We start from the raw sequence: 25,367 nt of genomic DNA, 5'->3' as shown, positions 1-25,367 counted from the left end.
AAACAGCTGGGCACGTTCTTTAAAACAACAACAACAACAACGAAATATTCAACTCCTATATGGCCCAGGAACCAAGCAACTGTATTCATACAGCCCCGAACTAGAAACAACCCAGATGTCCTTCAACTAGCGACTGGTTAAAGCCCCTGTGATGCATGGTCACCATGGACCACCCCGCAGCTATACAAAGGCACAGACCATGGATATGCACACAATCTAGGTGACCTCAAGAGACTGATGCGGAGTGAAAAAGCTAATCCTCAGAGGTTACATGCTGTGTGTCTCCATTCATGTCACAGTCTTGAAATGACAAAACTATGGAAACGGGGACCCAACCGTGGGTGCCGGGGGTGCGTGGTGGCGGTAGGGACAGGAGGGGAAGTGGGTGTGGTTATGGAGAGAAGTGGGCATGGTCATAGAGGAAAGTGGGTGTGGCCATAAAAGGTCCAAATGAGGGACCCCAATGGTCAGGAAACCTGAAACCATTCTGTAGATTGACTGAATCAACCTGACACCCTAGTTTCAAGATCATACCAGAGTCTGAACTGGATAAAGGATACCTGGGACCTTGCTGAATTATTTCTTACAAACTGCAGGAGAATCTTCAAGGGCCTCAGGAAAGAGTTCAGAGAAAGGGTGCTAGAAAGGCTTCAAGGAGGAGGTAGCACTTCTGGGAGGATCTTCAAGGCGGGGCCCCGTGTCACCAGTAAAGGCGAGACTTAGGTACAGCCTGGAGGGGTGCAGGGGGAGGGGGCGTGCCCTCTCCCGTCAAAGGTGAACTCTGCCCTCCTTTCTATAATTTTCTCAGCAGAGAAGCAGTGCAATGGATACTTCCAGAAGCAGAAATTCACTTTATAAAGAAGCATTATGAGTCAGAAAGACATGGATGCCTTTCCTCATGGACTCCCTGCTCCTCCAGCGGCTGCCCCAATGGTGCCCTGGTCTGGGGGCTGCACAGAGCTTCCTTCCAGTACATACCTGGCCACCAGCCTCTTCCTTGCACATACACAGCGCAGGAGGCGGCCAGGTTCCAGCTAAGGTCCAGAGGACAGAGGAGAGCTGCTGGGTCAGGGGCCTGGGTCAGTCCAGCCTGGCCAGGACTCTGGTGAGGGGGTCACTGACCTTCACTTGCCTCATAGAAAACCCATAATTTAATTCCCATCCTGGTTTCCACAAAAAATTGCTCCACGGCTAGGCCCAGGGAGCAGCAAGCCCCCAACAGGCCCTCACCCAGCCCTTCCAGCAACAGTGAATCAGCCATTAGCACTATCTATGGTTGTTTAACTGCACACACACCCCCTTTCTTCCCAGACACCAATGGTGCCATTTACAGCTGAAGCCCTCAAAGCGGCTCCTGCCAAAGCTCCTCATGCCTGCTGCTGCTGCTCACCCTCCAGCCCCTGAACTCTGCGTTCCCCGCTTGGGGCCCATGCCCTTGTGGATGGGGCTCTAGTCCATCCCACCCCTGCTCTCGGGTGTGGGCAGGACACAGGAAGACCGTTTCCCAGATCCCTGTGCAGACACTGTATGCACACACACACATGCACACACACACACACATGCCCTAACCCTAACACACACATGCACCCCAAGCTCTTCTCAGGTCTCACATTTGGGAAGCAGACTTAACCAGACAACCTGATTCCCCCTGCTCCTCTCTCTCATCCCATGTCACCGCGTTACTAAGGTAGCAGGACACTCAGAACACCAGACTGCTCTCCCTGTCCTGCTCTTCAGCTTGTTATCCTCTCCCCGAACTCAGCAAAGGACAGCAGGTGCTGCGTGTTCCCTGAGGCGTCCACACAGCCTGCTCCTCCTCCCGCCCACTGCTGACCGGCCAGGGCTGAGGCCTGAGCGAAGCCACGGAGGCTGATGACAGCCCGGCCAGGGTCTGGGTGGCACCCTGGCACAAGGACTCTGCCCAGAGATGCTTCACACAGCCTCACCCACGAACATCTTTCCCTTACAAGGGGGACCATGAACTCTGAAACTACAGACAATGCTATTTCATTAAAGCGTAGCATGAGACCAATAAAACCATTTATTATGTTTGTACACCTTTGTTTCCAGACTTCATGGCTGCCTGAGTTTATTATGACACGCAGAGAAAAGTCCTCACCCACTGGGTGAGCAAAACGAGAAAGACCGTCATAGTCTATTCGGGCTGCTCTGACAAACACCAAAAACGGGGGAACAGAGAACTTCGAGAACAGACGTTATTTCTTACAGTCCTGGAGGATGAGAAATCTAAGATCCAGGTGCTGCCAGATTCGGTTCTGATGGGGACCCACTTTCTGACTCTTAAGACAGCCGGGTCCCCCTGTGTCCTCACATGACGGACAGGAGAGGGCCCCCGGACGAAGTCCCTCTGATGAGGACTCTGATCCTCGGAAAGTGGGTGGGGCTCTGCTCTCATGACCCAGTCACCTCCTGAAGGCTCCACCTCCTCATAGCGTCAGATCGGGGTAGGATTTACCCTGAGTCTGGGGGTGCCACAGACATTCAGCCTACAGCAGACACCCAAGAGAAGACAGTGAGGCGAAGGCAAGACGTGGAGAAGCTATTGCTAAGGAAAGGTTCTGAGGTCAGCGGGGAGCCACAGAAAGAGGCAGGGATACAAGTGATGGGTCAGGAGAAGGAGGACACATGGGGTCGTTCTGGGGCCCCAGGGCTGCAACCCCGGCGCTTCCGCTAAACCCTGAAGGGTCACATCCTGTTTTGGCAACGCGGCACAGGGAGCGATCGTGAGCCCTGCCCCCCAGTAAACAGCTCAGAATGCTGGAGAAAATGTAACGAGCAAACATTTTTGCACAGCTGAACTCACACACACAAAGAAGATTCCCCAGTGTCCACAACGCCCAAGGGATAACCAGAGCATGAGCACAAGGGTGTGTATTAAGGGGGAGGAGAGGAGGCCGAGAGTTACCAGAAATAGGCCAGGGGCATGAGAAGAGGCTTTGATCAACGCGCCCAAGCAACCCACTGCAGAGACGCACCCTTCCTGAAAGGAAACTAAAAATCAGCCGGAGATGGGGACAGAAAGCGTCTGCTCAAGACACTGGATGGTGGGGGGAAGGTCTATGCCACATGCAAGGTCAGTGTTCAACTGACGCACCCATTTGGTACACAGATCCATGAGGCCAAAATTAAGAGCTGTATTTGGACCAATGATACCACCAAGGCCTCCAAAAAAGATCAACGTTAAAACTCACTAGGAGGACGTTGCAACAAACTTCATGGAATTCCCACTCAGAAGGGCTCATAATCCACGTAACAGTCACCAGATCTAAACTGAACACTTAGTAACACCAAGAACTCAAGATAAACAGAACAAACTGAAAAAGACTATGACTTTAAAATGTTTGAAGATTTAAAGCAAGAACCATGTGTATGTGTGTGCTCGGTCGTGTCTGACTCTTTGCGGTAGGCTCCTCTGTCCGTGAAATTTTCCAAGCAAGAATACTGGAGTGGGTTGCTATTTCCTTCTCCAGGGGATTTTTCCCAACCCAGGGACTGAACTCCCGTCTCCCACATCTCTTGCATTGCAAGCAAATTCTTTTCCACTGACCCACCTGGAAAGTCCAAGAACTATGAGATGATGAGAAAAAGATAATATATGAAAAAGATCAAGCTTTTTTAAACTTCTGGAATGTAAACTCACTGAAATGAAAAGTTGGTGGATGAATAAAACTAATTATTATGTAAAGAAGAGAATTAATAATCTGGATAAGAAGTGAAGAAATTATCCAGAATGTACCATAGACAAAAATGCCTTAAAAAATATATAGGTGGGTAAGATGGAGGATGGAGTAAGAATGGCCATCATAAGAAAGTCCCACAAAGACTAATAGGAAGGAATTCTAGAAGAAACACAGAGAATGGGAAAGAAACATGATTCAAAGAGACAGTTTCATTATAGAACACTATTCAAAGAGTGAGAATTTTTCAGATTTTATGAAAGCCACACACTCAGACTGACAAAGAATGTTGAGCCAAATAAAAATAAATCGAGATACATCTGATTCAAACTGCAGAATACCAAACACAAAGAGAATAGTAGAAAAGCAACCAGGAAGCAAAGACAGGTTATCTACCAAGATGAGAGTATCTGACAGCAGATCTCTTGATAGCAAACTAGAGTCAAAAGATAATAAAAATATTACCTTCAAAATGTTAGAATTCTATACCCAATTAAATAGCTTTCAAGACTGAGTATGAAATAAAAGCATATTAGACAATATCGTTTACTGAAAAAGGAATGACTAAAAGATATATATATTAATAGGTCAGTGAGAAGGAAACTGAATTAGAAGGAGCAACACTCAAGAAGCAACGATAGCAGGTTGGAAAATGTGCAAATGAATCTAAATAACAGCATGAGTTATTAGTCAACTTAGGGGGCAGCTGATTTTAAAAAGATGAAACCAGAATGGTACTAGGTAACAATAGTATGAAAGATGGGAGTTGACTGGAGTTGAAGCTTTCTAAGATGCTTGTATTATTCAGGAAAAGAATATGGACAGTGATTAGTTTGGGATATTAAGACAAACATGCATGTTAAAAATATAAGTATCAGCAAAAGTGTAATGTATGGTTTCCTAACCAAGAGAGAGAACATGAGAATTGCAAATTTAATTAAAGAGAAATCAATATTAAAAATAGAAAAAAAGATGGTAGGCAGCCTTTCCCTGCATCGCCACCACTCAGGCCCCTCCCTAGTCTGTCATGCCCTCCAACCCCTGGGAGCAGCTGGGATGGGGTCCCCTGGGTCTTACCGACCCCTCCCCTTTCTTTCTGCTCTTGTTGCAGCTGGCTGTAATGCTTTTTAATAAAAATGTTTTTAAAGGAGAAAAAAAATAGAAAAAAGAAAAGGCATGGAAGATAGCAGAAAATACAATGACAGAAATAAGTTCAAATACATTAATAGCCACAAAAAATGTAACTGGATTAAATTCACAAGTTTTGAAAAAAGAGATTCCCAGATTCCAGTTTTTAAAAGGTAGCTATAGTCCATTCACAAAAAATACACCTAAAACATAGTGGTGCGGAAACAATAGACGAGAATCACCGAAAAGTCTGTAGGAGGTAAATACTAACTAAAAGAAATTTGGCATGGATGATAAAAGCAGACAAATAGGCTTAACAGGAAAAAGCAAGACATTAGAATAAAGAGGTCATTATGAAATGATAAAGGGAACAATTCATTACCAAATAAAGGTTCTAAATCTTTATGAATTCATATTCAAAATCTATAAATCAAAGTTTGACAGAATATAAGAAGAAAATTTAAATGTAAAATTATAATGGGTGATTTTAATACATCTTTATCCTAAAGAGATATTTAACAGACAAAACTGTAAAGGATATAGAAAATTTGAACAACACAATTAACAAGTGATCTGATACACATTTTTTCCCAAATTGTGGCAATCTAGTAATGGATTTGAACTTACAAATACCATTTAAAAAAAAATAGAACAGAACTGAAAATACCAGAATATATCCCATATGGCAAAAAATAAGCATTACTTTGTAAAAACTTTTGATCTGTATATTAAGTGATGATATAAAATGTTCTTTCTGCTGTAAGTATAGTTCAAGTTGGAAAGTCTTCAATCTAATGGATTCAAAGTCTTCATCCCAAAACTGGAGCATACATATTCCTCTCAAGCACTCACAAAACAGTCGCAAGGACTTCCCTGGTGGTACAGTGGATAGGAGTCTGCCTACCAAGGCAGGGAACATGGGTTCAATCCCTGATCCGGGAAGATTCAACACGCTGCAGAGCAACTAAGCCTGTGTGCCACAGCTACTGAGCCCACCAGCCCTAGAGCCGCTGCTCCACAATAGAAGCCACTCCAATGAGAAGTCCTTGCAGCAAAGAGTAGCCCCCACTCACTGCAACTAGAGAAAGCCCATTGCATAGCAACGAAGACCCAGTGCAACTAAAATAGACTAATTTAAAAACAGAAACAGTTATAAAATCTGACCATTTATTTGGCACAAAGGAGTCTCAGCCAAACCCAGAGAATCAATATCATGTCCTGAATAGTGATGAAGGATGTCCCACAAGAGCTATCTGACAGCTAGTTGGTTCCCTGTGGCTCCATCCACCAACCCTAGTTCCCTGTTATGATCCAAAACTTGCCTCTCTTGAAAGTGCAGATTAACTGGCCGGTTATTATTTGTGTCTAGCGTGCATTTAAGAAACTTTCTGGTAGAAAGAAATACAGTGAAAGCACCTGGGCAATCTTTACGAAGCTGAAAGTCCACTAAGGTTAACCGTTTCAACCTTTTTGAGATATTCCACCATACAGAGACTACTAGAAGAAATGTACCCAAAAGGGGGGTCAAAAAATTCGAGTTTTGCACAAGTGAAGGGGTATATGGGAATCTGGGTGCATGGACAGGATGTGAACAACACAGGAAGTCAGTGAGCTGGCTGACCAGAAGGGACAATTCCAGAGGGTTAATCCTGCCAGGCCTCTTTAAGCATCTCTTCTATCCATGGAGAAAGTGACACACCTCTAGGAGTTCGAGGCCCAGAGGGCATGTCTCTTCTCATCCTTCTCAACTGCCTTTCAGTTCATTGCAGAGGTTAGTGCCTTGGGATGGGAAACCGAGATGGACCAGGCAGGAAAGGACCTGTGTCATGCTAAAGGGCTAGACAACGTGCCAAGGCAAGTTTGTCTGTTTAAGTCCTGTGCAAACTGTCGGATTGGGGGGATACAGAAGGTAAAACAGAAGGGGCAGTTAGAAGTGCTGCATCCCTGAATGTGGTGACTGGAGTGTCAGCCCTCAAAATATTCACTGGAGAGATGGGTGAAAGGACGGATAGAAGAAAGTCACAAAGTTTAAATGAGGTTAAAATGAACTGTCTTAAAGTGTACAGTCCAGTGGCCTTTGGCACACTCACAATGTTGTGCAAACCACCTCCACCCAGTTCCAAAACACTGTCATCACCCAAGAGGAAACCCCAGTCGGTCTCCCTCTTCCCCAGCCCCTAATCTGCTATCTGTGGATTTACCTATCTGAACATTTCTGATAAATGTATTCGTACAACACCTGGCTTCTTTCACTTGGTATAATTTTAAGGTTCAACCCTGTAGCACATACCAATGAAAAAGAATTTCTAAGACCGTGAACTCAGAGCAGCAGGGGGAGCAGGAAGGGTAAGGATAATTGCCAGCCATTAAGCCTGGGTGACTTAAAGGACAGTGGCACCGTTAACACAGCTGGAAAGACAAGAGTGTGGTGCAGGAGGGGGCGAAGGGGACAAGTCTGTTCCTGCACAGAGTGAGTTTGCAGAGCGAGGAGACACACACCCTGGAGGAGTCCCCCAGGCGCTGAAAGCACGGTCTGCAGAGAGAAGCTGCAACCGCCGAGATCCACCGTCTCACCGTCCTCCGAGGCTGGGGTGCAGACACATCCGCACCCAGGTCTGTGGTGGAGATGCACAAACCGCCCTGGACCGTCTCAGAATGTGGCTCATCATCCATTTACCAGCCCTCAGGGGTGAACGATCACCAGCACGGCTCAAGACGGAGAAAACACTATCTCTCTCTAGAGCAAAACCTACGGCTAAGTCTATGCTGGCTTTGGTACAAAGCAGCCATTCACGGAGACCCCGGCTCGAATGTTCCGATGAACATTGTCTTCGCGACCTCTGAACTGGTGCACCCTGCTGCACCCAGAACGCCCACCAGCCCCCGACCCTCCTCAGACTCTCAGTCTTGGGACTCCTTGAGCATTTCGGTGTCAGAACGCGGCCCCACCAGTCTGACTGCCACTCTGGAGGTAAGAGCACAGTGATTGTGTTCCAGATGAGCGACCCCTCTGAGTAATTTTAAGCCGTAAAGAAAGGGAGGGGCTGACCCCACTCCCTCCTCAGACCAGCCTGAGCCTCCACCATCAGTGGTCATTTCTCTCCCCAGAGAGCTATTTGTGACTTGATGTCAGGTCCTTCACAAATCCATTTCAGCTGGGGAAAAGAATCCCTGCCTGCTTTAAATACACATATTTACTTATATATATAATTTATATATTTATACACAAACGTTGTTGTTGTTTAGTCACTAAGTCATGTCCGATTCTTTTGCAACCCCTGGACTGTAGCCCATCAGGCTCCTCTGTCCACGGGATTCTCCAGGCAAGAATACTGGAGTGGGTTGCCATTTCTTCCTCCAGTGGATTTTCCCGACCCAGGGGTTGAACCTGCATCTCCTATATTGGCAGGCAGATTCTTTATCACTGAGCTACTAGGGAAGTCCATACATAAAACATACACGCGTATAAAACTTAAAAATATACTTCAAAGTTTCTTTTGTACCCTCAAGGTCAGGCTCAAACTGGAAATCTCGGGAAAAGAAATCATTACAGCCTGCCTCCTAGCAAATTCGGACCAAAAAGAAAAGAGGGAAAAAAAGTTATTAGGATGCATAAGTGTAGAGGCAAGTGGTCACAGCCAGAGGAGGGTCATTAAGCAGGACAGAACCTTCCAGGCTCCCCATCTCCTGCTCTGTGAAGCTCTCACTTGCATCCCCCACTCACCCGGAAAGTCCCCGACAACCCTTGGGATTCAGGCCCTTGTGGGAACCCCCCACAGTGACCCAGACAGACAGAACCTGGTCCATAGAGCCCAAGTCCCACGGGGCCATTCGCAAAGGGGGACAGTGACAAGACAAATAAATAGAACATGCAATGTTTTCATGGAAGTGGCAACATACACAGAATTTACACAAATCCATAACATGTTGGCTCAGTAAACACCTTGAAGGCAGGGCATCTGCCTCCCCAGGGCCCAGTCGAGGGTCTGAGTGAAGTGTGGGTGGAGCAGTAGATGGATTAGCAGCTGAATCATGAAGTGAATCCAAAGGAACCATGAAGTGCTAAGTGTTGGCACATAACATGCTGGCTTTTTAGCCATTATCTCAAACCCTCACCACAATTTGTACCTTCATCAATATGCAGGATATTTTCCAAGAGGACATTCAGCTTTAATCTTATACTGGATGTCAACAACAAAACGGGATTTGCATTACCATTGCAAATGAAAAAAATACATATGCATTGTCTAGACCGCTTTGCTAGAACACAGTCACTCTCTGAAATGTAAAAGAAATCTATATTTAAATCATATTGGCTGCATAACAGACACAGGCAGCACACACCCACATCTGTTGACACAGATAATGGACAAGCATAACATATTTTCCAGCTCATTGGAAGAGAAGGCTCTCGAGAAAAAAGAGACTGCCTAATTTTGTATTCTAGTAATAATACACCCCACATGGACCCATAAAGGGAACTAACAGCCAGCTCATTGGAATGGAAATTATAAAAAATAGCTTGAGACCAGGGTTCAACAAGCCTTTTCCGTAAAGGGTCAGGGAGCAGATATTTCAGGCTTTACAAGCAACACAGCCTCGGTCACATCGTCATTGCTTTTTCAGCTTTGTTTCATACTTTTTTCCCAACTCTATAAAAAATGTAAAAACCATTCTTAGTTTCCAGGCCATACAAACAGTAGCTGGCCGTCCCCTGCCTTAAACCACAGTAAGACCAGGACACTTGGAAGCCACAGAGCAACTGAGTTCACATGCCACAACTACTGAACTGGAGCTCTCGAGCCTGCATGCTGAAACTATTGAAATTCGCTGGCCTGGAGCCTGTGCTTGGCAACGAGAGAAGCCACTGCAATGACAAGCCTGTGTACTTCAACTAGAGAAGAGTCCCTGCTCGCCACAACTAGAGAAAGCCCACGCGCAGCAATGAAGACCCAGTGCAACCAAAATAAAAATACATTAATTAAAAAAAAAAAAAAAAGGACACTTGGGAGTCCCATGTTCACAAGGGGCAAGTCCCCATCCACCTGACTCACCTCCTTCAGTCTCTCCAGCTCGTTCTGCAGGGCCTGCTTTGATATCTCCACTTCGATCATCTGCTGTCGGAGAGTTTCATTCTCGTCTTCCGCTTTAGCTCTCTTTTCCTCCACGGTTTCAAGTTCATGGTGCAATCGGACCGATACATCTTTGGCCACCTGCATCAACCCACAGACACAGTCATCTGATGGGAAGCCTTCTGTGTGCTAAGGGCACCTCCAAACCACTTCAGAGGCAGAATCACTAAGGAATATTGTGTTACACCAAAGAGCAAAGATCCTGGCAATATTAACAAGCCTACATTTAAAGGAAGGGGTATTAGTTTAAAACATGAAATCCATATTAAGGGGAAGTATGACTTTCATCTGGATTAAAAGGCCACTTTGCCACAGCCCTGTTCCTTCTGGAATATTGCTTAGAATGCCAAGTCTTCCCAGGAGCACATGCTTTAAATGATCAATTAAAAATGATCATTGGACTTACCTGGTGGTCCACTGGTTAAGAATTTGCCTGCCAAGGCAGGGGACATAGGTTCAATCCCTGGTCCGGGAAGATTCCATGTGCCTCGGGGCAACTAAGCCCAGGCACCACAACTACTGAGCCTGCGCTCTAGAGCCTGCGAGCTGCAGCTTCCGAGCCCACGTGCCACAATTACTGAAGCCTGTGCACCTAGAAACGTACTCTGCAACCAGAGAAGCCCACACTGCATGTTGGATCGAAGAGCAGCCTCTGCTCTCCACAACGAGAGAAACCCACGTGCAGCAGAGAAGTCCCAGCGCAGCCAAAAATAAATAAATAAAATGAATAACAAATAATTTTGTAAAAGATCATCAAATAAACATTTCTGTTTCTCAAAATAATTTTTAAAGAACCCTACTTGCTTAAAAAAATTACTGTATTCAGTACATACTTAATATAGTCAGGTTTTAAATTGCCTACTCTAATAAAACATTCAAATGCTATAAAGGCAGCTCAACATTTTCACTTTCTAAAAGGAACTAAGGAGATTTTGTAACAGAAATATAAATCACCTTTACATCACACTGAATGACATCTTGTTATTGGTTTATAAATCTGAGTTACAAAGATTCTTTTTGTTATTGTAATGAAAGGCTAAATGAGATTTCATAGGGACTCCGATAATAAGAAGGACATTATACATAATTCATCTCTAGATAAATGATTTGATAACTGGGGCAGGAGAGAGGCCTCAGTGGAAAGGACAAATGGAAGAAAGTCTGGGGTATTTTCACCTTATTCCCACTTCTGCTGATTCTCAAAGACACTGTAAACAATTAAATGCGACCCTATTTCTCTTTCAGTTAAGTCACTACTACAAGTCTTACTTGGGTTACGGTAATTTCAGCATTTTTGCACCCTAGAAATAACAAAAAATGTTAAGTGACTGGGGTCAACTTTTAAAAGTGATCTTTGACTAAAACTGAATTGATAATGAATCAATTTTTTAAAACATTCCAGATCTTTAGGAGTTTCTGCACAATTTCTAAAGAATGATCAGACCAGAGGGGGCAGGTATTAATTCTTTTTTTTCAATTGAAGATCTATGATTTATTTATTTATTCTTTTGGCAGGGGTGCCTGGTCTGTAAACTAAGATCCCACATGCCCTGGGGCAGTAACTAAAAATTTCATGTGAGTGAATGAGTGAAAGTCACTCAGTCATGTCTGACTCTTTGCCACCCCATGGACTATAGAGTCAGTGGAATTCTCCAGGCCAGAATACTGGAGTGGGTAGCCTTTCCCTTGTCTCGGGGATCTTCCTCACTCAGGGATTGAACCCAGGTCTCCTCCACTGCAGGCGGATTCTTTACCAGCTGAGCCACGAGAGAAGCCCAAGAGATTATGAAGATTATCTCATGTGAGAGTATGAAGATCTCATGTGCCACAACTAAGGTTCATCACAGCCAAATAAATAAATTAAAAAAAAAAAAAAAGACCACGTGTAAGTGGATCCTGAGGGCTGCACTTCAGGTCTTACAGCCTTCTCAGCATTTACCCTGCTCCCAATCTTTCCTTACAGAATCATCATCATAAATGATGCCATCTCTGCAGGCAATCAAACTTTAGATTCAAACCAAACGCTGACCTAAACTGGATCTCTAAGACACCTTCGAGGCAAACTTGTGAAATTGTATGGAAACGCCCCCCAGCTTCTCTGGGGAAGGCAAGTCCCGCCCACTGTCCACCGTGTGCTCACCTTCAGGTCCTGCTCCAGACTCCGGATAAGCTCCCCGTCCACCTGCCCGGTCTCCGCCACCTTCAGCCTCTTCTGCTCGGCCTTCCGGAGGCGGTACTGTAGGATTCGGCAGTTCTTGTTGGCACGGTCCAGCTCCCGCCGCAGCTCCTGCAGCTGGTAAACCTCCTCCTCCAAGTAACTGTCTCTCATCTCTTCCATTTCCGCTCGGAGTTCATCCAACTCATCCTACACAAGCCAGACAGAGGGCACTGAGAAGCCAGGTCTATGGGACAGGGCGGAGTCGCCCATCCACCCCTGCCCTGCAGTACTGTGAACTTTCTGCAGTCACCTGTAGACTTCCGGAAACACGTGTGCAATACAGCCCAGGGACTCCAGAAATTCTCACACGAGACAGCACCACCAGATGTCTGTTCAGGTCTCGTGGATCCGGAAACCAAAAACGAGCACGGCTTAGTCATCGCAGCCTCTCAGCATTTACCCCACTCCCAATCTTTCCTTACAGAATCCTCATCATAAATGACGCCGTCTCTGCAGGTAATCAAACCCTAGATACAAACCAAACGCTGACCTGAACTTGTGTCCCTAAGACACAAGCTAGGCAGTAAGATGAGTCAGACATTGCCTGCAAAGAACAAACTTCAGGGGGCTCATCCCTATGAATTGCCCGGGAATCATAACACACCCGCAAATGTCCTTAAAATGCTGTCCCGCCACACCAATCTTGGAACTACGTGACTCATGATTCTAAAGATAAAACCTGTGCGCTATTTCAAATACACATCGGTTTGGTTTTTTCCATTCCCCTGCCCTTCATCTCCCATCTCCACTCCACTCTGGGATCAACATGAAGATGCTGGGATACAGAAGAAACCCGGGAGTTATTCCTGGCTCCCTCCTTCCCTCCCAGCCCAGCCAATGCAGTGCTGTCAGTTCAACGTCCAACCTACGGGGCTATCTCCCCAGGGCTCCATACACCATGCTCATTCCGCCTCCATTCCTCTCCAGGGAGCCACAGCTGCCCCCTCCCCTCAGGGCCAGCCTGCCCTCTCTCAGGGTCCAGGTGCAGGAGGCAGATCACCTGTGATGGTTTCTCCTTAAAAAGCTCCTCCCCAGCTCGTGACCAAGCTCATGGTAGGTAAATCAGTCAGAAGGCACACAATGCCCCCTACCGCCACTGTCTCTAGCCCCAGGCCCTGCCCCTCATATCTGCATAGTGCTAAGTCGCTTCAGTCATGTCCAACTCTGCAACCCTATGGAGTGTAGCCTGCCAGGCTCCTCTGTCCATGGGATTTCTCCCAGGCAAGAATACTGGGGTGGGTTCCCTTTTCCTTCTCCAGGGGATCTTCCCGACCCAGGGATTGAACCCGCCTCTCTATCTCATGCATGGCAGGTAAGTTCTTTACCACGAGCGCCACTTTAAAGCCCCTCCGACCTCCTACCACCATCAAATATTATCGGTTTCTTCCTACTCTTCATCTGTCACCCACACAGGAAGGTAAGCACCAGGAAAGCAGACACCTGGAGTCTCCCAGTGTCCAGAGCAGCGTGAGCCACACAGCAGGCCCTTAATACATATTTGTGGAATGAATACACTTGAACCTCGGTCAACACCCAGAAAGACCAGCTCCTGAACGCAGTGCAGACTGGACATCACCTCACATTGTTTTGTTCCAGTCTTGTAGCCTGATCATGGACAACTCTTCCAAAAGCCACAGAAAAGGCACTAGCATGCAGGGTATATTTTCTATAATAAACGCTTCAGCGAGGAGCAACTTAGAAGGTTGGAGATTAAGAAAAGCATTCTAGGAATTGTCTTGATTAGTTTCATATTTGACGGCATAAACGCCTCCAGACTAGGATACTCTTGGTCATCTTTTTTTTTTGGCTGTGCCATGTGGCTTGTTTGATCTTAGTCCCCAACCAGGGAGAGAACCCAGGCCCTCAGCAGTGAAACCACTGGACCACCAGGGAAGTCCTCATTCTCATTTATTTTGTTCAGTTAACACTGAGGCTCAAAGGGAAAAAATGCTCCCAGACACGGACACCCTAACTCATCAGCTCTCATTCTTTTCAGTTTGTTCCTGGAGTCTGGCCACCCTCGCTAATCCTGCATTTATTCTCAAAAACCAGGGATTTACTTACAATAAAGAAAAGAGTTTCCCAACATCAGAGCCTCAGGCAGACAAGAAATTGACTAGTAGTAAACCTCCTGCAGATTATTTTATCCTGGATAAGATCACATAGGAGATGTGTACCAAACGAACTGGGAACCCTTGTGGAAAAATAACAAATTGGCATGAACAGCGTGAAAACCACTGTCCAGCCAACCCTACCTGTGTGCAGCCATCACTTGTAGGGGAAAGGGCACATGTGAAGCATCTGATTCTCCCAAAGGCCGCCTACAGGTTCTTCCACTCTGTCCACACCACCTGACCAAGGACATGACCCACTCAGCTGACCATGGCTCCAAGTGGGGCCCATTTCAATGGCCCACGAAGGGAAGTGGATGTTAAAAATGAAAGCTTTAACAACTTCCTAGTAGCCAAACGAATAAAATGTTTTGTCTGCTAAAGATTCTTACAGAATTTCTGTACCAGTGGCGATAATCTCATTAAAAATAAAAGATGTCTGGAAATTCCCTGATGGTCCAGTGGTTAAGACTCTGTGCTTCCAAATGCAGAGGGCACGGGTTCAATTCCTGGTTAGAAAACTAAGATCCCACATGCCATGTAGTGGGGCCAAAAAAAAAATTATATATAAAAAAAAATAAGGTGTTCTTATGTGTCTTAAGCGGAGAAGGCAATGGCACCCCACTCTAGTACTCTTGCCTGGAAAGTCCCATGGATGGAGGAGCCTGGTGGGCTGCAGTCCATGGGGTCACGAAGAGTCAGACACAACTGAGAGACTTCACTTTCACTTTTCACTTTCATGCATTGGAGGAGGAAATGGCAACCCACTCCAAAATTCTTGCCTGGAGAATCCCAGGGACAGGGGAGCCTGGTGGGCTGCCGTCTATGGGGTTGCACAGAGCTGGACACGACTGAAGTGACTTAGCAGCATGTGTCTTAAGAAAGGTAACTCTTAGGGAATTGCCTCCAGTAGTTAAGACTTTGCCTTCCAACGCAGGTGGTGTGGGTTTGACCCCTGGTTGGGGAGAGCTAAGATTCCATGTGCTTCGAGGCCAAATAATCAAAACGTAAAGTAGATGCAATATTATAACAAAATTCAATAGAGACTTTTAAAATAATCCACATTAAAAAATCTTTTAGAAAAAGGTAAATCTTAATGTTGAAAATGTTATGACATATAAGCAAGTTTCATTGGCTTTTTTTTTCTTCTTCTTCATGGAGGACCCTTCCTATAAATCTTGTTCCAATAGGAAAGTTTGCTGGAATTGGGGTTTACTGGGTGGAACAGAGGCCAGACAGTGGACAGAATGGACAGGCTGGGCTCTTCAAGGGCCTAGAGAACACACTGACTTCTGGAAGGGCCTTTCAACCTGCAGCAGAGAGACTGTTTCTGATGCCGAATCCCCGCACTGAGCCATGAGAGCCTTGCCCTTGACCCAACCCCTGCCAGAGGAGACCAGCCACCACAGCCTACAAGCTTTCAAACAGGCCTGTGCATGCCATCCTCCCATAAAGAGAGTTAGTCCTGAATCTTCAAAATCAAGGTCAAGCTTCTCAGGTCCCTTTTGCAAATCTGATTTGACTTTGAGAAAAAGCTTAATCTAGGTGTCTGAATACAGTTAGTTAATTATTACACTGGGTAACTAATAAAAATATTTCAACATAAGCAGTAATCACTGTATATATCCAGGGGTACCCACAAATATCCAGTGGCGTTGGCACTCCGTTTATGAAGGCACTGTGTGCGAAGGCTTTTCCTTCTACTCAAAGTGTTAGTCTCTTAGTTGTGTCTGACTCTGTGTGACCCCATGGATGGTGGCCCACCAGGTTTCTCTGTCCATGGTATTCTCTGGCAAGAATACTGGAGTGGGTAGCCATTCCCTTCTCCAAGGGATCTTCCCGCCCAAGGATCGAACCTGGGTCTCCTGCATTACAGGCAGATTCTTTACCATTTGAGCCACCAGGGCAGCCCTTTCTAGAAAGCTTGTCAAGTCATTAATGCTGAAAATTACCTATTACTCAAACATGAATTTTAAAATGTGACGTCATAAAAAAACATATGGTAGGACTTCCACTTAAAAAAATGTTCTCTGGTTTTTCAGACTTTGTAATGGGGGGCCCCTCATCAACCCTACGATTAAACGCTAGTTATGCTCTACAGACGCCTGCACCCGTGCTATGGACTGAAAAAGCCTGTTCCAGGGTTTGATGTACCCACACCTCCAGATCACTCAGCAGGCCAGATGTAAACAGCTAATAGCTCTTGGCATAAATAACCACTAACATTAGTCGCTTTGAAAAGAAAATTAGGAAGAGATTGTAATTGCATGTATTTGAATCACTGCTTTTATAACTCATATTTTATCTAAATTTGTGGACCAGCAGACACCCTTTCTTTAGCATTTCGCCTTCGTTACTAAGCCTACGATAAGCCTGCAGGGACACACGGCCCCCACAAGATGGACAAAGAGGCCAAACCCACACTGGTGAACACACCCAAAGCCTCTCGGCTGATAACTGGAAGCCCAGCTACAAACCCAGGCTTTCTGGCTCCACACACATACTCTTTCCAGTAAATGGGAGAAATTATCAGCAACCACCAGGACACGTGAAACAAGAAGCTTTAAATCACACTTGCAAAAAGCCTGTCGGCGCAAAATAACAGCAAGCTAACGTTTAGAACTTGACATTGTCAATGTGTGGGTATATTCGTTTTCACAACTGGTCCTCACCAAAGCACCGCAATGTGCATAAAAGGTATTAATACCCTCCATTTTTAAAATGAGCATACTGAAACCCTAAACGTTTAAATGGCTTCCAAACACTTGTCTGTTGCAGAGACAGGATGAGGCCAGGGTTTCAACTCTTTTCAAAAAGCCTTGAAAAAAACAATTTTCAGGTTCAGTGAAAAGAAGTTATAAGAAAAGCAAATTACAAACCATGTAGGCAGGAAGCAGACATTTGAAAAGCAAAAACTGTGATTATTCAGATTAGGGTCATGATGGGAGAGTGATTTTTCAAACGAACATTACATTAATTTTCTGACAGCATGCTCTAATGTAGAAAACATTGTATCAAAGAACCTTAAAGATGTCTGCCATTTAAATGCTTAACAAACCCAATCAAGCAGAACATATAATGTTTCTGCTAGACTAAATTTACACACAGTAAGAGCAGAAAACTGTTGGTTTTTAATACAGATAATGAGAAAATTTCCCTTAATCAAGTTTTATATTGAATTAACAACAGGTCTGTCAGATACTCAAATGTTAGATCATTATCTCATTAAAAAGCTAATTTAGCTTTAACTAAATATACTTTTCGAATTTTGTATAGCATGAAACCTTGAAGTACTAGAGAGCTCCCCAACTATTCCCCTTCACCTGCAGATAACAAATCAAGCTTTATTTTATACTCGTGAGTGTGTATATGTGTGCTCAGGAGTATCCAACTCTCTGTAGCCCCATGGACTGGAGCCCACCAGGCCCCTCTATCCGTGGAATTTTCCAGGCAAAAATACTGGGTACCATTTCCTTCTCCAGGGGAGTTTCCCGACCCAGGGATTAAACCCGTCTCTTGTATCTCCCTGCACTGGCAGGCAGATTCTTTTACTACTAGTGCCGTCTGGGAAGCCCGTGTGTGTGTGTGTGTGTGTGTGTGTGTGTGTATACACACACACACATACATATACATACATCAGATTTAAGAAAAAATGAGGTACCATGTGTGCACTAGAATAAACCAAGATTAAAATGTCAAAGAAAATCTCTTTGAGGATAGTTTATCCACAAATATAAAAACCAAATCCTTGGTTTCATAGTAAAAGTGATGAAAACCCTTGATCATACTGATGATCTTGGTGCTGCTGCTGCTGCTAAGTTGCTTCAGTCGTGTCCGACTCTGTGCGACCCCACAGACGGCAGCCCACCAGGCTCCTCTGTCCACGGGATTCTCCAGGCAAGAACACTGGAGTGGGTTGCCATTTCCTCCTCCAATGCTTCCCTTTAAACAACTTAAAATCAATAACTAGTCCTACTTTAATCACTCCCTCTTTAAACACACTCAATTTAGACAGTGAGCAGTCAGCTGGCTACTGTTGCAATAATTCCCTCCTCTGGGAGTTGCAGACCCTTAACTATTGTCTACTGTAATATACAAATAATCCACCTCCTTTCCCTCCCATCAATGGAAATGTGCTCTGCAGAGTCCCAGCTGAGGCTCAGAAGACACAGGGGGGCTCAGCCATTGTTTACAAGTGCCAGTTCATCCAGCAGCCACGGCCCCCCTGTGCCCTGGTCCACATTATCTCGCCACCTAAGATGATTACAGCCGCTTGTTTGCAGGCTGAATAAAGAATGGGTGTGGAAAGCAGAAGGTCAGGAAAGAATAGGGACACTGTCTGCTTCAACCTTCCAGGAGGGAGGGGGGTAGGCAGGGAGGAGCTGAAGCACTTTATGCTCAGAACTGTTTATTCTTGCCTCAGTGTCCACCCCACCCCCACCCCTTCCTGGCCATTCAGAGTGCCTGGAATCTTCACGGCTGGATTTAACCAAATCATTGCAGATCCTGAAACTCCCAAGACCCCAAGAGAGAAGCCAAGGCTGGGCCAGTGCTGAGGCAGTGCAACCGCTCCACCCGAATGGCCTCCCCAGCAGCCCCCTTGAGAACTCACTGCTCTTCCACATTCCCATGGTGTCTGCTTTGAGCTAGCAGGCATTTTGCTTGTTTTCACCAAAAATAATTCTTAGGAGGTAACTGAAAGGGCAGAGCAAATTCAGCAGCCCTCCCCAGGCCGACCCTGGAGCCCCCAGGACTGGGGCCCTTTGGAAGTACACTACTTGGGGGTGGGGGGAAGGGTGTCATGCTAGCATCCCCCACCAATGTGAGAAGCATTTCCGAAATAGGCCAATAAATGCAAAGCAATTAAACCCTCCTGAAAAGCCTGTGGAAACAGAACATAATTAATATGTTCACAATGAGCTCCAGGGCTTGTCTGATTGTCTTTGAGCGCTGGAGCAAAACACAGTGATGGTGGGCAGGCAGAGATCACGATGGCCAGCGTTTCTCAGACACCCTGGTCACTAAGATGGACCTGAGTCTGGTCTGAGAAAGAAGCGAAGCCCTTTGGACAACTGACTTCAATCTCCTATCTTCACTCCTGAAGCCTTCCAAATTACATACAAGTTCATCTGCAGTCAAGGGCCAACAGGGCTTTTCTGACTGCTTTCATGCAAAAAGCCAACTACCCGGACTGAGTACTTACTCATCATCTAGTTACCCTGCTTCCCTGGTGCCTCAGTGGTAAAAAATCTGCCTGCCAATGCAGGAGATGATGGTTCGATCCCTGGGTTGGGAAGATACCTTGGAGAAGGAAATGGCAACCCACTCCAGTATTCTTGCCTGGAAAACTCCATGGACAGAGGAGCCTGGCGGGCTATGGTCCATGGGGTTGCAAGAGTCAGAGACGACTTAGCGACTAAACAACATCATGTAGTCACCGTGGTGCCTGGTGATGGCAGAATGACTCGAGGATGGCCCCATTCAGCGCCACACAACAGAGGCGGGTGCTTCTCTGTTGACAGCTGATTTCTGGAAAAACACAGCAGTCTGGCTAAAAACAAAATTCCACTCGAATTTCCCAATCAATAACACATCACCCTTAGTCTTCTGCTTGATTACTCTCGGTTCATTCTTCTCACTTGAGTTTCACACAATAGCGGGGACAGAACTGACTCAGGAAAGCCTGTAATACCGTGGTCACCACCCTCCAGAATATATCAAAGTAAAATTTCTGGGTGGAGTCTCCTAATCTCCAGAGTCCTATGCAACATTCCCTAAGGAAGGAGTAGGTCAGGGACTAATTTATCTGCCATCTGAAAAAAAAACACCACCACTGGTGCAGGCTCTAAAATCCGTGTGCAAAAGCAGGCTTACAGCAAAGGTCATTGCTTTGTGAGGTCAGGGATGCTCCCAGCCCGATCCCACACATGTGGGCAGGCTCACTGACCTTAAGAAAAGTCTAGCAGGACTGTTGTCTTTCATCCCCAAATTGAATGGCTGTCACTTAAGCTACTGAAGAGCCAACCATGTAACTCACGCATGTGTTTGTGATCAGCCTGATGTCCCAGCCTCCCCAGACTGTCTCTGTCTCTTCTCTCCTGCTGTCAGAGGAACCGCTGGGAGATGGACTCGGGTCAGAAACGTTCGGCCATGACCACCACAGGAAATGGCAACTGACATTTCCGACAGATTAAACACTGCCAGGGGGGGTCTGTGGGACCCCAAACAGTCCAGTAGAGAAGTGCTCACTGTGGCCCTTTGGCCTAAAAAGAGAGGTTCCTCAAAAAAGCTAAATGCTGGGTATGGCCCAAACTAATAAGACAACTCTAAGGCAGGCGTGGCTCTTCTCAGCCTTGATGGAAACAAGGATGCAGCCTGGAGCCGGGAGAGAACAGAGGTCTGGAGGCCGGGGAAATACCAGCTACATCACTTACTAGCTGGGTGACCTTGGACACGTAGGTACATCTTCTCGGATCTCAGCAACCTTGTCAGTGAAATTAGGGTTGTGATAAACACAACAAAGATACCCCGTGTTGCGAGATTCGCTGAAATATCAAACACACCAGAGCAGACTCCAGGGTCAGACACCTACTTCCTTCACTGAGAATCCAATGATGTGAAAAAAATAATAATAAAGCAAATAACCAGCGGCCTGAGTGAGCCCTGAAATGATGCTGAACTGCCTGCCTTGAGATCAGATGTCATGAGAAACATCTATTTGCTCTGAGGCTACAAAATTCAAAGATGGTCTTTCTCACCCTCAGGGAGCTTACCTCCAGGGCAGATTTACAAAAGCCCTGGTTTCACATCAGAGTAATGCTAATACCGTGGCCCTTTCTCTTCCATACTCTCACATTTCACTCTGCTGTCTATTACATAAGAGTCGGTGACCAGAGCAAATGTACTACTGGAAACATTTTATTCGGAGTCCCCATCTGCTCTCTTTTCCCACCGCGATCCTCCTCTGCCTCTTTGAACAGGATAAAAACCACCATGGGGGCTCAGTGGGTTAGAGCAGCCTCTGCAGCTTGGGTATAGGAACACTCCTCAGTCCACTGCTCTGACCCCAGCTTAACTACACAGATCACCTCCACGCACCTTAAAAGCCCACATCCGTGTCCCACCAGCCACCCGGGGACCTCCATCAGGGAGAGTCAGCCTTTGCTGAGAAAATGGGGAGAATCACAAAACGTACTGATGAGGAGGGCCGCTGCATTTGGGAGGAGATATATATTTAACCATCTTAACAGAAGGAGGAGATTTACACGGTGGAGCTGTTGACTAACCTGAGCATCACAATAAATTAAGACAGATGCATTCAGTACCACCCTCCTTGTTTTGGAGTCACCCGGTGTGCCCTGACCTCCCCACCCCATACGGTCTAAATCCTCTTTTCTGCAGCGCCTGCTCTTCTCCTCCTCCTCCTGGAAAACATGGAGTCAGACTTGTGCCCCAAAGCTACCAAGACCCAGAAGCCACTCAGAGCAGGCCGCGCCGCAAAGCGCTCAATGGACGCACAGGCTGTGAGTCCCTCGAAAGAGCGGGCGCGAGTGGCCTCTCCTGACACGGAAAAACCGGCTGGTGGACACGTACAAAGGACCGGCCAGCAAGACAGCGTGGCCTCTCCGCCCAGGCCGCGCTCAAGGGACTCCTGAGCTGTAGGTTTATCACTGAAAGCGGTGTGACCCGGCTGTCTGCGCCCGGGGGAGACTCGGAGAGCACCCGGCCTTCTTAATTGCGGGAAAAGGGGCGAGTCTGCACCCTCCGAGACCCGCACTCGGCGCACGGGGTCCCGCTCAAAGATTCTCGGCTGGGGACAAGCCGCGCCCACAGGTGAGGGGGCAGGGGGTCGACTGCGTCTCCAAAAGGCGGTCACAGCCGCCTCTCTAGTTAACGCAGCGTCAACTGGGGCAGAGGCATCCGAGGGAAGACGCGAGACTTTCTAGAAACAAGCTAAGTGGGTGGAGAAGCGGCTGGACCCACAGGTCTCGCTGCTCCTTCCACAACTTTGGCTCAAGTTCCCAGCGCCCGGCGTGTCGGGCGCAGGAAAGTGACTGGCACTTGGAGGAAGCGCTTTCGGGGCCGGGACGCCGGGGCTCGCGGGTCCCAGCCCGCACCCAGACCTGGGGCTGCCGCCGGGACACCTGCGGCGGGGCAGGCTGCGCACCTTGAGATAGTCGTTCTCCGAGCGCAGCTCCTCCATCTCCCGCAGCAGCTCCTCCTCCTCCGCCGCCGGGACCAACCGGTGCTGCTCGCCCAGCCCGTGCTCCCTGGGGGTCGCGGGACCCGTTCGCTCCGGCGGTGCGCGCCCCGCGACATCCTCCACCACGCCCGGCCCCGGGGACGCCGAGGGGACCCCACTGGGGCTGTTCCGACCCCCAAGGCAGGCGGCGGGGGTCGCGGCGAGGAGTCCCGGGGGCTCGGGGCTGTCTGGCGGCGGCCCCCGAGCTGGCGGGCTGGTCGTGGGGGCTCCTCGCAGAGGTTCCCGGTCGCTGGAGCCCGTGCCGGACTCGGCGTCACTACTGGCGGCGGGGAGCAGGCGCTGCTCGTCGGAAAGAGGGTCGGAGGGGCAGTCGGAGAGATCGGAGCTGCTGTCTGTGTGGCTGATGCGCGAGCCGGGGGCCGGGGAGCCGGCCGCGGAAGTCACGGCGAGGATCACGGCCGGGACCGCGACGGCGGGGACCCGGGGCCCGGCGGCGCGGGCGGGGACAGCTCCGGAGGCGCGTTTGGCTCTGCGGCCCTTGGCAGCGGCGGGCGGCGGCTCGGCCCCGGGCGGTGGCTTCCCTACCCGGGGCAGCGGCTCGGCGGGCGCCGCGCGTGCCACCCTCCTGGGGCCCGGAGCGGCCTTAGCGCCGCCCACTGCCCTGGCCCCGGCGCCCGGCGGCGGCTTGTCCTTCGCGCCGGGAGCGCCGGCGCTCCGCCGGGAGAGGCGGCCGGGCGCGGCCGGGGGCCCCGGCGAGGGCGGCGCCTTGCCCGCGAGGCTGGGAGAGCGCGGGGCGGCGGGCGCCGGGGCTCGGCCCGAGGAGGGGGCGGCCTGGCCGGGGGCCGCAGGCCGGCCGTGCAGGTCCTTGAGAAACGGTCTGGCTGGCGAGGGTGCGCGGTGCAGCCGTCTCCGTTCCGCCAGCGGGTGGAGGTGGTGGTGCTGGCGGTGGTGCTGGCCGGGCGGCTGCGGCTTCGGGTCCTGGGCGCCGCCGCCCGCGGGGCCGTTCAGCGTCTCCATGGCCGGGGCCCGGGCCGCGAGCAACAGCTCGGGCGGCGGATGCTCCGGGCGGCGGCGGCGGCGGCGTGCAGCCTCCCCGCGTGCCCGCTCATCACTGTCCGCCAGCCCCGCCCGGTCTGCGCCCCGCGCTCCCGCGCCGCCGCCGGCCCCGCACCCCGGCCCCGAGGATCCCTGCGGGGTTCGCCGCCGTCCCCGGCTCTCCCCGGGCCGAGGTCACCAGTGCTCGCGTTCTCCCGGCGCGGCGGCTCCCAGCCTCTCGCATCCCCGGCAAGCTACGCGCCAGGCTCGCACACCCGCCCGAGTCCGGCGGCGGCGCTGGCTGCGCGCTCCCCGCTCCAGCCCCTGCTCCCCGCCCACGGCCCGCCCTGCTCCGCGCCCGCCCCGGCCTGCGCCCCCCCGCCCTCCGCCGCCCGGTGCGCATGTCCCGCCTCCTGCCAGCCGGCGCGGCGGCGGTGGGGGCGGGGTTGCGCTCCCTGGCGGCGCACGATCTACGGGCCCCCAACCCTCTCCGCCTGGGACCCTCTTGCTTGTGGGGGCTCAGGGGACAGTGCGGGAGCTGGTGGAGGGAGGAAGAGGGCAGGCGCAGAGGCGAGGTGGTGGTGGGAGGAGGCTGGAGGCGGGGGAGGCAGCCGGTGTGCCCTCTGAGGAGTGCGCCTCGGGGTGCCGGCGTGGAACAATGCCCCCTCCACAGGCCCCCGCATCCAGCCCGGCCTCCCAGGGCCTCCGAGTTACGCCCCGCCGGAGCTGGGCGGAAGTCCACTTTCCAGCTGGGCAGGGGTCCACACTACTTTGAGGACTGGTGTGACCACCGCCCCCCCAGCCCCGCACCGCCCTGTCGCGTCCGAAGGCGCACGGGGCTCCACAGTTGGCACCCAGTGGCCTCTGGAGCCCCAGGGAAGAGCCGCTGTCCGACGCAGCTCGCCGAGGTCAGTAAGGGAACTCACATGTAGTGTCGGCTGCGAGCCAGGCCCTAGTAGACGCCCCACAGGCATTGTTTCATTTCACCCTCGGAACAAGCCTGACTCTGAACTCCTGTCTTCTTGAAGGACAAGGCCTGGGCGCGGGAGGTGAAGTCAGTGCAGTGGCCCGTGCATGCTGGCCCGGACTCACACCCGGGCTTGTGCAATCCTCAGTCCCACACGCCCACCCCCCGGGAGAATGAGGCCGGTAGACCACTGGAGAGTCTTAACGTGGGCCACTGACCTTTTCAAACCTCTGTTCCCGCCCCTGTCCAATTAGAAAGTACCTCCACCTGAATGTGGGGTCTGATCGAGGATGAGAAAGCACTGTGTCAACTGTAAAGTGCTTTTCAATACCAGTGAGTGCAGGTTTTGTCCCAGGCGTTGGATTGTAGAGAAAAACCTTCCTGTTCTGTTACAAGTTAATCACTAAAGGCATGTTGCTATGAACTTAAGTTATAATGGCTTGCCCATCTCTGGGAGCCCTACCTGCCAGGGAATGAGCTTCAGGCTCCAACACCTTTGTTAAGCTCTCAGAAGATTCCCTGGCCAGGCCCCACCTGTGAGTGGCTGCTGGAAGGAAGAAATAACACCCCGCCTCCTCCAGAGTTGGGCCAGAAACTCATCTCTATTCCCTCCCCTTTTTAGTATAAAAGAAGTCTGAATCCTAACTTGGGGGAGATGGCTCTTTGGGACAGTAGGCCATTGACTTCTGGGGCTGCTAGCTTTTCACTATTCCTTGTGCCAGCAGCTCATCTCTGGACTTACTGGCCTATTAGGCGGTGAGTGGAGAGAGTTGGGACTCAGTAACAGGATGATGGGTAAATATCCAGGGAATAAGGGTCAGTCTGCCAGTCTAGCTGGAGGCAAAGGCAGGCAGTGCTTACAAGTTGCTGGGGTG

The 25,367-nt window shown here is 49.3% G+C and overlaps 1 protein-coding gene across 1 annotated transcript in view; it reads right to left on the bottom strand.

Annotated features, from left to right (window-relative positions):
• The window catches only part of MTCL1 (microtubule crosslinking factor 1), a 113,011-nt gene extending 89,367 nt beyond the window's left edge, over nt 1-23,644 (bottom strand). The window contains 3 exon segments of the mRNA XM_070361497.1: nt 9,881-10,039; nt 12,099-12,323; nt 22,455-23,644. Of these exon segments, the coding sequence (XP_070217598.1) occupies nt 9,881-10,039; nt 12,099-12,323; nt 22,455-23,507 (1,437 nt within the window). The 5' untranslated portion in view covers nt 23,508-23,644.
• Between the last annotated feature and the right edge of the window lie 1,723 nt (nt 23,645-25,367).

The sequence above is a fragment of the Bos mutus genome, chromosome 24 (genome assembly GCF_027580195.1).
Source record: "Bos mutus isolate GX-2022 chromosome 24, NWIPB_WYAK_1.1, whole genome shotgun sequence".
Taxonomy (NCBI): domain Eukaryota; kingdom Metazoa; phylum Chordata; class Mammalia; order Artiodactyla; family Bovidae; genus Bos; species Bos mutus.
Note: the sequence above shows the minus strand (reverse complement) of the source record. Positions and strands in the feature narration are given on the sequence as shown.